This window comes from Lepidochelys olivacea (assembly GCF_965140295.1).
Source record: "Lepidochelys olivacea isolate rLepOli2 genome assembly, chromosome: 26".
Classification (NCBI taxonomy): Eukaryota; Metazoa; Chordata; order Testudines; family Cheloniidae; genus Lepidochelys; species Lepidochelys olivacea.
The window spans coordinates 3,470,790-3,486,516 of NC_140436.1; the positions used below are offsets into that span (position 1 = coordinate 3,470,790).

The window sequence follows — 15,727 nt, forward strand, 5'->3', positions numbered from 1 at the left end:
GGTGATGTAGATTTGATATTAACTGAACTCTGTAGTGGCCTTTGTCTATGGGTAAGCAAACCCTAAACTGTGATTAGCAGAAAAGCTTAGTAATGCACATAGAACTACAGATTTTAATGTGTGTTTAACACAAGTGGGAGGTGTGCCTATAGATTATGATAGGTTTGTTTTGTAAACTGTAAAATAAACAAATGTAATAGAACAAGATACTTTGATACTTCTTCAGAGCAGGTTGTGGGTAAACATTCTCTTTCCTCCTCCACTGAAATTACGTGGCATAAATTACCTTCGTGCTCTATTATCTGTATTTCTAGCATAGGGCATGCATTCTGGCTCAGTTTCACTGATATTTAGGACAATCTGCTTATACGTTTAGGGCTACTTTTGCCCAGAGATCACAAGAGACCCTGCTTTCCTCTTCTCTGCCTACTTGTTTGCAGGGTATGTGAAATGACATACTAATTAAGCTCCTCTCTTTTATTTTCACACACTTTGTGCCAATGGATTGCTTACAATTTTCAGGGACGAATGCATTTGATAGGCTCTTCCCATCTTAGACAGCCTCTTTAATTAATGCATCACAGGCAGGAGAACTTGCTGCTCTATCATTTCTAAGCCTAAATGGAGACATGCTATGGTTTGAACCCATGACAGTCAAATGCATGCAGACATGCACTCCATTTCAGCTGATCATTCACTGTTTGCATTAAGTCCAGGAATGACAACTCAATTACTGATATCGAAAACCTGCTCTTAACGGGAATGATGATGTTGAGCCTGAACGTAGGGAGTTAGTTGGGGCCAAATGCAACGTGGGGGGAAATAAAAGCACGTTTCTGTAAGCTGAGAGAGATTTACAACCACTGTGCTTTCCATGACATGTTTCATTCCTCATTTCTCACGATCATCGTTGCATTTTTTGTTGGCTGCTCAGAGATTAAATCCACGCTTTTCTTTCGAAAACAAAATAAAAGAGGCAGCTGCCTTGCCTGCATTCTGCTTTTACTGGTAAAAACTCATACTGCCTCTGAATTTAAAAGAAAAAGTAGAATATTGACAAGTACCTGACATGCAGTAAATGGTTTAATTCTCCAGAGGAAAGGGGGGATATCAAGAACAGAGATCTGAAGACTAAAGGTATTCCCTTTGAAATGCAGCAACTTAGGTTCCTCCAGCAACTGTCCTCCTTGTTGTCTTTCACCTGAAACCACTTCCTACAGGAGGCGGGAAGAAAAAACAAAACAAAGATGAGGCTTACTGGGTCTTTACTGTTGAAAATATCAATATTAACACACGTGCATGCTCGTTAAAGGTGCCAGACAGACAGCCCTGGAAAATGAATCCATAGTGCTGCATGGCCCTGATAAGGTGAGTTGGCACGGATATGTAGGGACCACACTTTGACAGTGGAGAAGGGGGAATTCGGTCCCTGTGCCTCTATCAGTCCTTTTTTCCCTGCTTGGATGGTGGCTTTTGTGACCTGGATGCCAGTCCCCCAGGATTTGGATTGAGCACATCAACCTGTTTCACACAGAAATCAATGGAAGTCAGGTACCTAGGTACTTTTGAAATTGCCACTGGGTTCCTATCTGCATCTTTAGGCACCTAAATACCTTTATAAATCGGGCCCTGGGAGTTTTGCCATTGAATTGAGTGGGACAAGGATTGCACCCCATGTGTCAAGTACCACATGCATCCATGTTCTACAGAAAGAATAACACATGTCAAAGAATAGCAGAGGGGAAACATCTGATGATTCCTTTGGTTTGGGTCCTGTCAAAGCTGCAGCATCATACATCTGGACTGGGCTGGCTGGGACCTTTTCCTATATGTCAGTCCCCTACACTGCTATTATTATTTGTACAGGGCTAAATTGTGACCCAAGGAGAAGAGAAGGGTGCACCTGTGGAGACTGCCCAGATCAGAGTCATCGCATGGCTGCCACTCCTCATCCAGTGGGGGGAGCATTTACTCTGTCCCCCACATGCTGGCCAGAGCAGCTCAGGCAGAGTGTAGGGGGAAGTGAATTGTGCATGGAAAAGTGCTGGCACAGTTTACTTCCCTGCTAGCAGAAGGGGGAAATCAGAGATTGAATCTCGACACAGTCACAGTTTGGTCCCTGGAGCAGTGCAACCTTACTCAAGGCTTGCGGTTACACCATGATGTAGCCTTTAGTGTTGATGATACTCTTGGCACCATCTGAGGTACAAAGAGAGACTACTACTGCCCCAAGGAGTTATTATACCTCCCTACTGTATGTTCCACTCCATGCATCTGATGAAGTGGGTTTTAGCCCACGAAAGCTTATGCCCAAATAAATTTGTTAGTCTCTAAGGTGCCACAAAGACTCCTGGTTGTTTTTGCTAAAAACACCTATGTTAAGTGAAGCAATATCCTCATTTTACAAATGGACAAATAGAGGCATGTAGGCTTGTACTGCAAATGAGCAACAGAACCCAGTAGTCCAGACTCAGACCAGCACTTCTATTTATCTATTGCTGACGTTTTATCTGATAATTACTCAATTTCTATATTTAAAAGGAAGCTGGCACTGAACTGACATAGGATATTTATAGAGAAAATAGAATTTCATAAACATATAATAGTCTTATGTACAGACAACGTGTGCTGGTTTCTATAAGTGGAAAAAAAGGGTAATTATTCTAAAAACATCAAAATCTAAAGTATAAATAGACGTGTCTTATTCATTTATTTTCATTAACATTAAGGAAAATAGTCTTCTAAGACTAGCCTCTAGTCTTCTTCATTGTTTTTTTCTGAATGCAGCAGCAATTTTTGACCCAAAATGGTCCAAATAAATCAAGCTTTTTTGTTTGTTTTCTTTCAATAAAGTGCAGGCTGGATGAATCATTCAGCAGGAGAATAGTACGCTATAAGAATGAATCTGAAAAAAACAGTAGTAGGTTGCTTTTGCTCTGGATAAGACAAACTTGTTTCTGGTTTTCCCATATGTGCCATTTTCACAGTTCCTCTGTTGCAGAATACTGGTTTCTGGAATTTCTGTTTGCTAAAGTGCTTTGAAGCCCTGTAGTATTACTGTTTTGAACATTCTTTATTACGGCATACATGCACACAACAATGGGACAGACTCCGTAGCCAATTAACATTCTTGTAGCTCCGTTGAAGTCAGTGGACTACACAGATTTATACCCGCTCGGTTTCTGACCCAGTGCAAGTTAGGGGTGCGTCTATGTGCCTTTGTATGCAAGATCCGAACTGGGGCCTTAAAATTTCACCCAGATTTACCAAGACAAATATTACTAGACATTAGTGGTACGTACCATCCATCTTTCAGCAGTGAGTGCACAGCTACCACACTTCTCTAGCTACCACTAGCTTTTCTTTTGTTAAAAACGGAACTGTACCAGAGCGTGCTTTGTTAAGAGCACCATGCTTCTGTGAGGTAAAATAGGAATGGGGAAAAAAAATTAGCTGTCTCAACTGTCTTCATCTCTATTCCCGAAAGACACGTGCTTTATTCCAGCTGCAGCCACGGCAAACTCCAAATAAGGCAATTTTTACAGAAACACCATGTGAAAAAAAAATTGTATTAATTTTGATTAACTACCACAGGGTTCCATTTGAGGTTTTTAAAAGATACTATGCACAATTATTGTGCAACTCTTATGGAAAGGGTCAAAAAACACCGACCAATTCTTGCTGCAATTCAAAAAAAGGGAGACATGACTAATGAGAACGTAAAGGTTAATAACCCTGATAAATATGACACATCACAGGATAAGTGGCTGATATTTTAGTATCTGTATCACAGTAACACCCCATTGTACTTGGTGCAGTGCAAATGCATAATGAAAGAAGGTCTCTGGGCAAATCACTTCATGTCTCTGTGCCTCTGTTTCCTCTCCCACACTTTAAGTGCTTTGGAGCAAAGACACACTGCAGGTCAGTGGATGGGCCAGGAGTAGCGTCCTGGTCTCCGGAGTTCCAGTCCAGTGACCTCGCAAAGTGAACTAAATCACATATGATGAGTGGCAGCATAAAGCTCCATGGGGCAGGAACCATCTTTTTGTTCTATGTTTGTGTGGGGCCGAGCACAACGGCCATGACTAGGGCTTTAAGGTGCTACAGTAACACAAATAATAAACAACAATTCTGTAGAAAAATAACTACAATAAAATTCACGAGTTAAAATAATTTACCTGAAATGCACAAGGGGTGTTGTCCATACAGTACACTCTCAGACTGTAATCCAGCGAATTGCAAGACATGCAGCCAAACACTGCCACTTTCAGCTGCTTAACCGCGCAGTCAGAGATGGGCTCCCCAGCGAGCGCGTAAGTTCCAAAGCGGTCTAAGAGAATGTGACAGGCATAAGGATCCAACAGGCAGTAGCAGGAAGTAGTTTCCTCTTCCATGGACATCACTTCCTATGTAATGAAAATCATATTTCAAAATCAGAAGGCTTTTTAGAACAGGTGCCGGGACATTTCTGTTAGTTTCTTTTCATTTTTTTCTAATTTGTTTGAAACATAAAATACTTTGTGGCCAAGATCGCATAGACTTTACTCATTCAAGTATTCGCAGTCTAGCCCTGAGTCAGCACCAGCACTTATGGCTGCGTGCAGAATCCATTGTGTGCAGAACGTAGTAATAATAATGATGCAGAAGCAATTTTAACATCTTCTTAAGTGTTCTTGGATTTCTAGCTAATTTTTCCTAATGTCAGGTTAAGAAATTACCTTGAAGAAGGAAGTCAATAAGCAAACCTTGAAAAACAGTCTGCAGCTAACATCCTCTTATAGCAACTATCAAGATAATGTTTATTCTGATCCAAAAAAAAAAAAATACAACGTTTTGTCTTCACGTACTCTTTTGCCATGTTGTATTGTCATTAGATAAATGGTTTGGGGAATTTGCACTGCAATATTTCATTTTTCCTCAATAGTCCTTGAATACTGGCAACCAGTGCTGATGAAACTGACCGAGTACTGAATGCAACAGCATCAAGTATAGAAGAACTATGCTGAACTTGAAATGAGGCAGAGAAGTGCAACAAATAGGAAAAAATCCTTGGGGAGGGGCAGGCAGAGAAGGTTAAGAAAGTCATGGATGGTTTTACTGTTGGGCTTTCCCACAGCGTGAGGAAAAATGGGAAGACTCAATTGAATTGACTGATACTTTGAAAGCTTTTGAACTGAAAATGGAAACTACTTTATGCAGCATATAATAAACCCGTACACATTACTGACACAGGTTAATCCAATGAGGCAACCAATTAAATGGAATATAAAATGGCATGAAATATGTAGAAGACTAGTCTAGAAATGTAAAAATATTAAACTTCATGCTTTGGTTCTTAAGGAATTCCTTACCTTTCTTTCCATCATGGTAAAGTTTTGCCCAGCTGGTCAGGTTTAGCTATGGGTGGGTCTCCTAGCAGAGTTTAGACCTACTTGAATTTCTTAATGGCTTAGAAACAGCAAACAACAGTTGGGCAAAACTTTACCTGTCATAAGAAGAGGAGTACTTGTGGCACCTTGGAGACTAAAATTTATTTGAGCATAAGCTTTCATGAGCTACAGCTCACTTAAGCTAAACCTAAATCATATGACAGGGACAAGATCATAAAATGCAGTGACATTTTTCATCAGTTTTGAATTGCAGTGGGGGGAAAATGATTTTAAAAACATCTGGATTCATCTCTTCCCACCATCCCCATTTGACTAGCTCTAAGTTCAGCCTGGATGGTTGTATCTTATATTTTTGGCGCCAGTAGGGCCTTTGGAAAGGGGCAGTTTAAACTTACCTCCCATTTTCCTTGTTGTGTTCTTTTTTTCAAGTGAATATTCCAATGTTCAGAATTTACTTCTGCGCAATGCGGTATAGTCAAGGCAAAAGGAGTGGTGACAGTCACATCTAGAGGGCCACATGTGACTTCTGGACCAAGAAGAACTTCTGTGCCTTCTGGCTGTAGACTTCATGTGTCAATAAATATTAGAAGGAAAAAAAAATCTCAAAGTATTTTTTAAAAGGAATGAAAACTTTTCTAGCATTTTTTTTATCAAAATGGAATTGATTTCTGTTAACTGCAATACACAAATATTTAAAATACTTGTAGCCAAAATCTGAGTGCCTCATCCATCTGCCACACAGACAAAATGGAAAGCCAACTGCTGTGCTAATTTCAGTATAGAATCTGAAGCTGGATATGAAAGACACTTATTAGGTCACATATAAGCTATCCTCCACTGGTCAGTTCAGGATTTTGTTTCTTTAAGTACTTTTCTATTTGAATAAATCAAATACAACATTAATATTACTCTATGTAAGTAAGGCCTATTTTATGCACCAGCTGGCAATATCACCATCTAATTCTTTTCTTGTCATCAACAATATTTTCATAGTAGTAAAGATAAACAAATTATGGTGTAAAAATACAGCCTCTCTCAAATTTTCTCAGATTGAGTATGATTTCCCTGGTTTGAGAACACATTTATATTCTGCCAATAGAACAAAATAGGTAATAGAGAGATAGCAGACATTAAGTTATAAATTTACAGTATCTGATACGAATCTCTTTCCCTGCTCATCCATTCAGAGCTAAATTTAACCTCCATCCCACACAAATCAATTTTCCCTCACTTTCTGTATTGTAAACACATATGCAAAACAATGACATTGAAGTGATAGAAAGGGTCCAATACAATTTTTAGACAAAAATGATATTGTTTAAATGTTATGCCCTGTCTTTATTTTATCTGAGGACTATATTTTGGGTCCATGTCTCAACCTTGTGGATTGTAAAAAGAAAAGGAGGACTTGTGGCACCTTAGAGACTAACAAATTTATTGAGCATAAGCTTTCGTGAGCTACAGCTCACTTCATCAGATGCATTCAGTGGAAAAAACTGTAGCTCACGAAAGCTTATCATCAATAAATTTGTTAGTCTCTAAGGTGCCACAAGTCCTCCTTTTATTTTTGCGAATACAGACTAACACGGCTGCTACTCTGAAACTTGTGGATTGTGTTTTTATTACTAATGTTATCATAACTGCTGGCCAAAATCTGCCTATTGAACTGAAGACAGTGACGCTGCACAGACATAAGTCAGGAAAGAATTGGCATGTGCATAACCTTACTCATGATTTTTATTATTATTTATATCATTGAAGCACACAGGAGCCCTGGTCAATGACCACTGTACAAACACAGAACAAAAGGAGGGTCCCTGCCCCCAAACAGTTGACAACCTAAGTAATGTCAATTAGACTACTCACATGAATAAACTTAGATATGTGCTCAAGTGTTTGAAGGATCAAGCCTAAATGGAAAAAAACTGGGTATATAAATATATTCACAAATAAATAGGCTGATTCTGCTCTGCTGTTACAAGAGTCATAATAATAATTGTTCACGAATCCCCAGAGTTGAGAAATCGTTACATTTGTTTATCTAAAAAGTCAAGCAAGAAGCGCATAATTCGGTACGTCTGCCATTCTCCTCTGTATAAAGTCTGTCATCCAACCAGGGAGCAGAAACCCACCACCACCAAGTGGCTTTGATCACCAATAACACAACACAAATAGGCCCAGCTTCAGTAAAGCATTTAAGCACAAGCTTAATGTTCCATATGTCAGTAGTCCCACTGAATTTAAAAATAAGCATATGCTTAAGGGTTTTGCTGGATTAACGTCATAGCAAGTATTCCAAATGAATGGTTCAGAAACAACCCAGAGTCTCAAAATGTATTCATCTAAAGTACTTTAATTATGCTTGTGATTACTACATTTTTTCAAGAATCATGAATGGTTCACAAATAATTCACTACTATGAAAGTAAATAAGTATTTTCTCAAATATTTCAATTTATTTATTTTCCAAGTAATAAAGAAAGCATTTGAAAAATTAAATAAATGAAATCAAGCAGCAAGCAATGCTACCCTTTACCAATCACATCTGATTTAAACAGAGAGAAATAAATAAACCTGAGAGTACCGTGTAGAAACCCCTCTCTACAGCACAAAACTTCATTCATAAACAACTTTCATAAAAGATGCACTGAGTTTCTTGCAAATTCATAGAAATGGTCTTGGAATTATTAGAAACCCTCAAGACAAACTGCTATTTATTTATTTTGGGTAAGTTGTTCAATTATTACTCCCTTCTCTGCTGTAACTCAGGAACGACTGGTGCATTTTATCTCCTTATCTCCATTTTGATGCTGCTGCAGGAAGTGATAACAATACCATATTTCCAGAGAGTGAGTTAAACCCTAGTTATTTAACTTGGTAGGTGCATCTCTCTCCTATCTCACTCACACAGGCACACGTCCTTCAACTCCTGCCCTCTGTGCCAAATGGATGCTGCTGACAAATGCACAAAATACAGGTGCATGGGGGGCAGGGGAAGAGAGGAGGGAGTTTGCCAAAGTTACCTCCAGCACAAAGTTGGACAATTCATCTCCCATAGTGGGAACAAAGTATAGGTTAAGCCGCAAACAACACTACATTTACCCTCAGGGGCTGTGAATCGAGAGTTTTAGTCACGCTACTGGTGAGGATTCCCAATAAGTCACATTTTTTAAGTGTCAAGAAGAAAACAAAACACTCTCACAAAAAGAAAGGAAGACGTCTGTCCGGAGGATGATGTGAAATAGACTGGGACAATGCACCTGTGGCCTAAAACTCCCCCCCCCCTCCCCCCCGAAGAAGTAACGTGTCACTGAAACAGAATAGCCTCAATAATAGTCCCTGGCAGCCTTCCATGGTCACTGTGGCTCAGTGTAATTGTTGACTGAGTAATAGTAGGGATGTGTGTGAATGACCAATGACAAGCTCTTCTGAAACAAGCAATTTAATTGCTTTCAGAGAGTCATTTCCCCCGTTGCACATATTGTACAAACATGGGAATTCTGGGAATTATTTAATGCCAAATGAACTGAAATCAACTAATTAGATGAACTTTCACACTTACTGCAAATAGCAGGAGTCTTTTCTATAATAACTGGCAAGGTATTATAGGAATCTGATGCATTTCAGGGCTATTTATTAAGCAAGGCAGGGAAGGGAAACATTACAAGATGCAGGTATTTAAAATTCCCTTGGGTGCACAGTAAACAAATCAGTAACCAGATCTAATCCTTCCAAATCCATCAAAATCAAGAGCTTCACAGATTTCCAGTGAAGGAAAGAGAAATAGGCAATGGAGCTCTGCACAAATAGGAAATTATTCTCTGTGAAACTACATGAAAAAATGGCTATTTTATTTTACAATATTCTGCCTTTTGCACAGTTCAGAGGAAATGGTGGATTTTTGGTTGTGGGTTTTTTTTGGGGGGGGGAGGCATCTCAATTACAAATTTGGAATTTCCATATTTTAAGATCAAATTTGATCATCAAACTAAAATTTCAAAATTTGAAAAATGTCATTTCCTTTCTAAAAATAAAGGAATATCTTTTTGCTGAAAATGGAACAATTTTTTAATTTTATACATCCCTACAAAATAAGGGCTCAGTTCTGTGAAACTTAAAAAACAAAAACAAAAAAACAAAGCAGCAACTACTAGGGCAAAGAAATGAACTTGCATTTTGTCGATTTCATATTAACACTATGTAATCTTCATATGATAGGTGCCAGAGGAAATCCAATACTTTGTGAAGCGTCATTCAGTGTTCACAAAGTCCTTATGAGGCAAATGTTATTCCTTCCCATTTTACAGAAGGCACAGAGAGGTTAAGACTCAAATGGAAAGAGGTGGCCTCAACTTTTGGGTGGTTCGGGTTTTGATTTCCCAGTACCGACACTGATTTTCCAGGGGCGCTGTGCACCCAGAACTCCAAATAAAGTCATTCGGAGCTCAGCACCTCTGGAAATCAAGCAAAAAAGTGTTTCATACTGGGCATCAAAAACAGAGGCACCCAAAATCTGATGCTAACAGTCTGATTGCATTGGTATAAACGTTGACCCTGGGTTCCAGGCAATGATTAAAAGTTAGTTCACTGTGCTACTAGTCCCACCTGGTAGCATCTTACCACCCAGTCTGCACTGCTGTAAACAACTATGCATGGTGAAGAGAAATGATGAATTGTGGCCTAATTGTGGTAGAGCAAGAGAGAACTTTGGAGTCCTCACTCACAATGCCTGGCTCCGCCCACTACACTGGACAACATTTCCCAAGTCTTCAAACATTGCACAATGTGTTTCTGCTCATATTAATGCATAAATAAAGAAACCTGTGGTTCTTCTATCTCTTTCTATGCTGTGGTACATAACTGCAGCATAATATTTTCCTCTTATTCTAACACAGCTGTAGGGTAGATTAATGCTGGTCTGATCACCTTTCTAGCCCAGCTTTTGGAACCACATGCCTATCCGCAGTATAAAGGTAATTTTAATATGCTAAATACTGTCTTGATACAGAACACCATATTCTAATGGCACAGACACACAAGCAGATCAGAAGTGAGGCAGAAATTGGCCCTAAGAAATACAGTTGAAGGAAAAGATGACTCCCAGGAGTGGGTAGACTCCCAAATCCCACCTACAGAGGAAGCAACCATAGATATCCCAGAGAGAAATTTAACAGTAATTTTTTGCCACTGATCTTCCAGGCCCTGCAATAACTCTACATAAATAAGCCAATGGTGTGTGATTATCACATTCTTTACAACCTGAAAAAGACATTGAGCACAGCTGAGGATCTGGCCTTTAATTTTATTTTACCAGCATGCCTTCCTCAGTGGCTACATTTAGACTTGGCAGAAATTGATTTCTTTTTTTTAATCATTTCAATTGATAATGTTTATTTTAAGTATATTTTCATTTTTATTGATGTAATTTTCACCATTGCACCAAATTACGTCTTAAGAATTTTTTTATTTTTAATCTATTTAACTTTCACAATTGCGAGAAATTATGGGGAGGTCAGTTAATAATGATTTAATAGTTGACACTGCAATATGGAAAGTTACTTCTATAACAGTTTAAACAAACTACTTTGATATAAGGATATCTGCCAATATCACATGCCAAAATATACAAACACTATTACATACTAAAGTAACTTTTTACTTCACCTATCTGTACATTTTGATTATTATTGAAGGAAATATTTTTTCATCAGTTAATGTGTTTTTGGTGAAATCAACGTTAACTGACATTTACTGAAAAATCTAATCCTTTCAAGCCTAGCTACATTGTCCAAGCATTCACCCCAGTGAGTACAATCAGCCAAGTCATTCCCAGTACTTCTGCCTGCTTGTTTGCGGCCCATCCCCTGTGACTGCCATCCTAGTGCTCTCTCACTGACTCTGATGCTGCCATGTTTTGAATTATTGCCCACAGGGTATGTGTGTGTGTGTGTGTTGGGGGGAAACAGTTTTTAAGATTTCCTATTACAAAAACTAATAGCCTGTATTTCAATCTCCAAGCTACAGAGCTGGGAGATCTGGATCTTGAAATGGATTTTGGCTTGTAGGCTTGAAGTCAGTGTGAGGATGTTATGGAGAGGATTTAGCTTCCAAGAGAAGAATTGGTGCCCATTAAAAGCATGGTTTATGTTGGCTGTAGAAGTGGCTGCACACGTATCTTCTAGTGGGAAGGCAGATCATCAGCAGGGGCTACAGGCCAGATGTTCTTCTCCCCTTACACATTGCAAAGGCATTGAAACCAGAAAGATGGGAGTGGTGCTAAAGACGTGCGCACTGTCAAGCCCTAGCAGGTTCTTTGCTTTAACTCAGTGTGGTTGGATGCAGGGTATGTTAGTGGAGGAGGAGAGGAGAGGCATTACGCTTGAGAACTCCTGTTTTTCTATTTGATTGCTACTGGCTAAAAACAGACCAGCAATCAATGTGATATGTAAAGGTAACAGAGCTGACGGCATCTTGGCTCTGAATGAACCATAGTGCCTAGAGAAAGGAAGCCAAAGAGCTCCAGCTCTGTACATGGAGGGCCAAGATCTGTGCCTTGAATCTGGATTTCCCATGGTAATCTAGTCTCTGGGTGACAGGAATGCTAACTTTCGTGTTACTTCAGACACATAAATAAATAAATAAATAAATATATACACACACACAAGCCGTTAAATATAAACAACAGAACTGGTTTAAAAAAAAAAAAAAGGATGTCAATGAATTATTTAAAAATATCCATTTAAAAATGAATATTTTGACAAGTTCAACAAACAGCAAAATATATGCAATATGCAGTCACATGCACAGTTTCCTTTACAACAGAAATGTGATGATTTATTGTTTTTGGGGCAATCAGTGTGGTGGGGGTGAGGAATTTTGCCCAGTTAGTGTAAAGTTCTACATTAACACAAGTCAACAGAAATATTGCATGTTACATATTATATCTAAATCTGAATTAATCTGTCTTCTCACACATTTATGGAGAATTGATTGATTTAACAAATTAGATGCTTAAAAACTACATGCAAATCAATTTTGAAATGGCCAGTTTATATACACAGTGAAAAGCAGTGTCCATACCTTACATGGAGGTTAGGAAGTAACAATTCAATGAATATCTGAAATACATTCAGTTTTTCATGCAGTGTGGGTTTCTGCATTTGATTATCATGGAATCATCACATTTCTGTTGGAATGCAATCAAACCAGAATGTCAGAGAGAGAAATAGGCAAATAGAACCTTGAATCCTGGAATTTTCCCTCCGCCACTTTTCTTCTAATCTTTTCAATCAGCTCCTTTCCTCCTCTACCTTCATACTCTGACCTCATTTGAATTCATTCTACTCCAGTCTGGGATATCTATAAGGATGTATGTGGGTGGTGTTTCTGGAAACAGTGCAGCTTTAGCACCAATAGTTTAATTTACACTTTTTCAAACACGTAAAAATGTATTTAAGTATATTACTACTTATGGTAGCACTCACAACTTGCTAATAATTTTCCAAACATTTAAGAAACAGTGGCCCCTGCTCTGAGTTCACAATCTAAGGAGCTGACCTGACCTGTACAGGGTATTTTATTTTAAGTGATACAGGCCAGATATACTCAGATAATATGGTAATGGAAACTATACCAGTACCTAATATAGACAGATACATACATTTTCTCCTCCAAGTGTCTTTAGAGTCAGACTGAGCATTGTTCGAGAAAGGTGGGCAATTCAGGTATGGGCCACTAGACTTGTGTATACACAGCCCCGTGCCACAGACTCCTGTCAAATGTTTCCTGCTTTGTTGGGAGAATTCTATGAACACTTAAAACACAAGTCCACTGCCCTGCCAGGAAAGGAATGTCTCAAAACTCCAGTACTGTGTAGTGAGTGATCCTATTTCCTCCTTATATTTGTATGTGATACATCCATCTCTAATCTGAGCACACACCATGATATTCATTTATGTGCCCTGTTTTCAATGTGGAACCAGCCACCTCGTTTGAGGAAATGACAATTTAAATGAGCACCATTTTGTATTTGCTACAACTAAGATAATGCAGTAGTTACTGGGTCCCATGTCACTCAGCAGTCTTTTGAAGCACAGAGTTCTGGTTCAACAGGTGAGAAGTTCTTACATTTACTACTTTAACTATGCTGCAATTAACTGGAGTCGAAATGATGTTTATGATAAATCACCTTAATAGGACTTGCTATTTCTTCCAGAAGAACTGGCAATAAACGAAAGGATGCACACTAATAAGGCCTAATTACACTATGTGGAGCCCCTTTTCAAAATGCAATCGGATTTGTGAACCTGTGGTTTTCCCCTTAGTGAAGGAAGATTCATGTTATTCAAACCTCTTCGTGAACACAAGCCATGGTTATCTTTTCAGCTGCATCTTTAATTAAGACTCATTTGGGCTATTCTCATCACTTTCATATTACAATCAGTGTGGTATTAAAATACACTGTTAAAATTATAGCAATTTGGACTGACAGAGGGATAAAGTTTGTTTAAAAATAAAAAGAGAGAAACCTAAGAAAATTGTGACCAGACAAGATTTGAACACTTGGGGGCAGAATCTGCCCCAGTAATAATTGGGTTAGCCCTATTGTTTGCATTTGGCCTATATTCTGAGTTGAGTAACTTTCTATTACTCTAATCTGGATAATTGTAGGCTAACAATATTTTGTACTTTGATAGGACCTTCCAGCTAGCATCTCATAGTACTTTACACACATGAAGTAAGTCATAGAAATGGGGAGGTATAGCACATTTGCCCAACTCTTCAAAAGTGAATCTGTCGCAGAGCTGAGACTAGAGCACAGAAGTCCTGAAGGGCCCCCCTATAACCAGTAGATCCCACTCCTTTCACTATGCTGAGAGTTTGAAGTCTCATGCTTCAGGTTGTGAAATTATCACAAAAGATTCGCTCCTGCATGTCATTTTCCCCATGCATGTCAGGCATTGGCCACTTCTGCAGGTAGGATGTTAGTCTTGGTGAATGAGTGGATTGGTTTTGCATGGCATGTCACACTCAGTCCCTCAACAGAGCTGAATAACTGTATTCATTAGTTTCAGTTTTTAGTCTTCCCACTCCCTTTTAATTGTTTTTATTCACAGCATTGTGGTTCTGCCACAAGAAGCAAAAGCTTGAATGCCAAATTGTCAAGGCTATGCAAAAACCATTAGCGTTTTGAGTGTTTTTATTACAGCAGTTGTCCTATTCTTTCTGAACCCCAGTAAGAGATGGTATTGACTACTGAAAGTGCAGTGCTGGAGGACACACAGCTGGCAAACTTCTCTCTCCTCCCCTCCCCACCAAACTAATTGAATTCCAGCATGTAATTTTTATTTATTTTTCTTTAAAATCTCTCTGGGCTTGTTGTTGGCAGCAGGTTGTTTTGGAGTATTAGTATGTGAGAGACAAGAGGACCACACAAACTCTCCTCTCCCCCCAACCCCTCTGCATGAACAGCTGTGAAGAGTGTGTGTGGGGTTCAGGAATCAGCTGCTGTGAAATCAAGCACAATTTTTAGTCAAAATCTTACAGTGGATAAGGGGTTCTTAAATCATTTCCGTGCTCTGATGTATGGAGCTGCTGTCACTACTAATGAAGTACTGTTTAGCATTTTGTGACCTAACATGCTCATCTTGCTTCTTTTTTGAGAGGGGCTTAGAGGTTGTTGTGTAAACCCCTCAGTAAGAGTGAACCTATCATATAAAGTAGTCAAAAAACACTTTGAAATCCCATTCCCCACTGAAACCGCCCCTTAAAAAAACCTGGGTCCTGGATTTCCATCAGTCTCTTGCCAAAAATACTCACAGCACTGCCAAATTTCATTATCTGCTAAGAAATCCTGTTATTCCTTATGATCCAGACTACCCCACTACATCTGGCTTTCCAGTCCTACAGATTCACTTCCAATCCTTAAACATTACTGATGATGAGGACTCTGGCACATCACTGGCTATTCCCAAAAGTAAGGGTAAAGGAAACTTATGCTGCTCCTAATAGATCTATTATTTCTCCTTTAAGTGTGTGCAAACTCTTTGCATGGAGAAACAAGTAGTCTGTATAGATCAGTCTTTTGCTTCTGAATGCAGATAATTTATTATTTGTATTGCAGTAGTACGAAGAGGTGCCACCTGAGACTGGACCTAGGGTTGCCAAGCCTCCAGGGTTGGCCTGGAGTCTCCCAGAATCAGCATAGATCTCCTAGTGAATATTGAAAGCAATGCAGGAGATTTTAATAGGATATTTTAAGAAAATGACATTACATCATGTTGGGGGGGGGGGTGGGAATCTCCCAGAATAGCTTCAGTCACAGTTGGCAACCCT

General features: G+C 39.0%; 1 protein-coding gene across 4 annotated transcripts in view; it reads right to left on the bottom strand.

The window, feature by feature from the left end:
- Positions 1-15,727, bottom strand: part of UNC5D (unc-5 netrin receptor D) — a 287,207-nt gene that overhangs the window by 19,598 nt on the left and 251,882 nt on the right. For all 4 annotated transcript variants that reach the window (XM_084615270.1, XM_084615269.1, XM_084615268.1 and 1 more), the window contains 3 exons: positions 5,789-5,957; positions 4,182-4,409; positions 1,065-1,214 (listed from right to left, as the gene is read on the bottom strand). In XM_084615270.1, the coding sequence (XP_084471396.1) occupies positions 1,065-1,214; positions 4,182-4,409; positions 5,789-5,957 (547 nt within the window). The remainder of the gene's footprint in view (positions 1-1,064; positions 1,215-4,181; positions 4,410-5,788; positions 5,958-15,727) is intronic.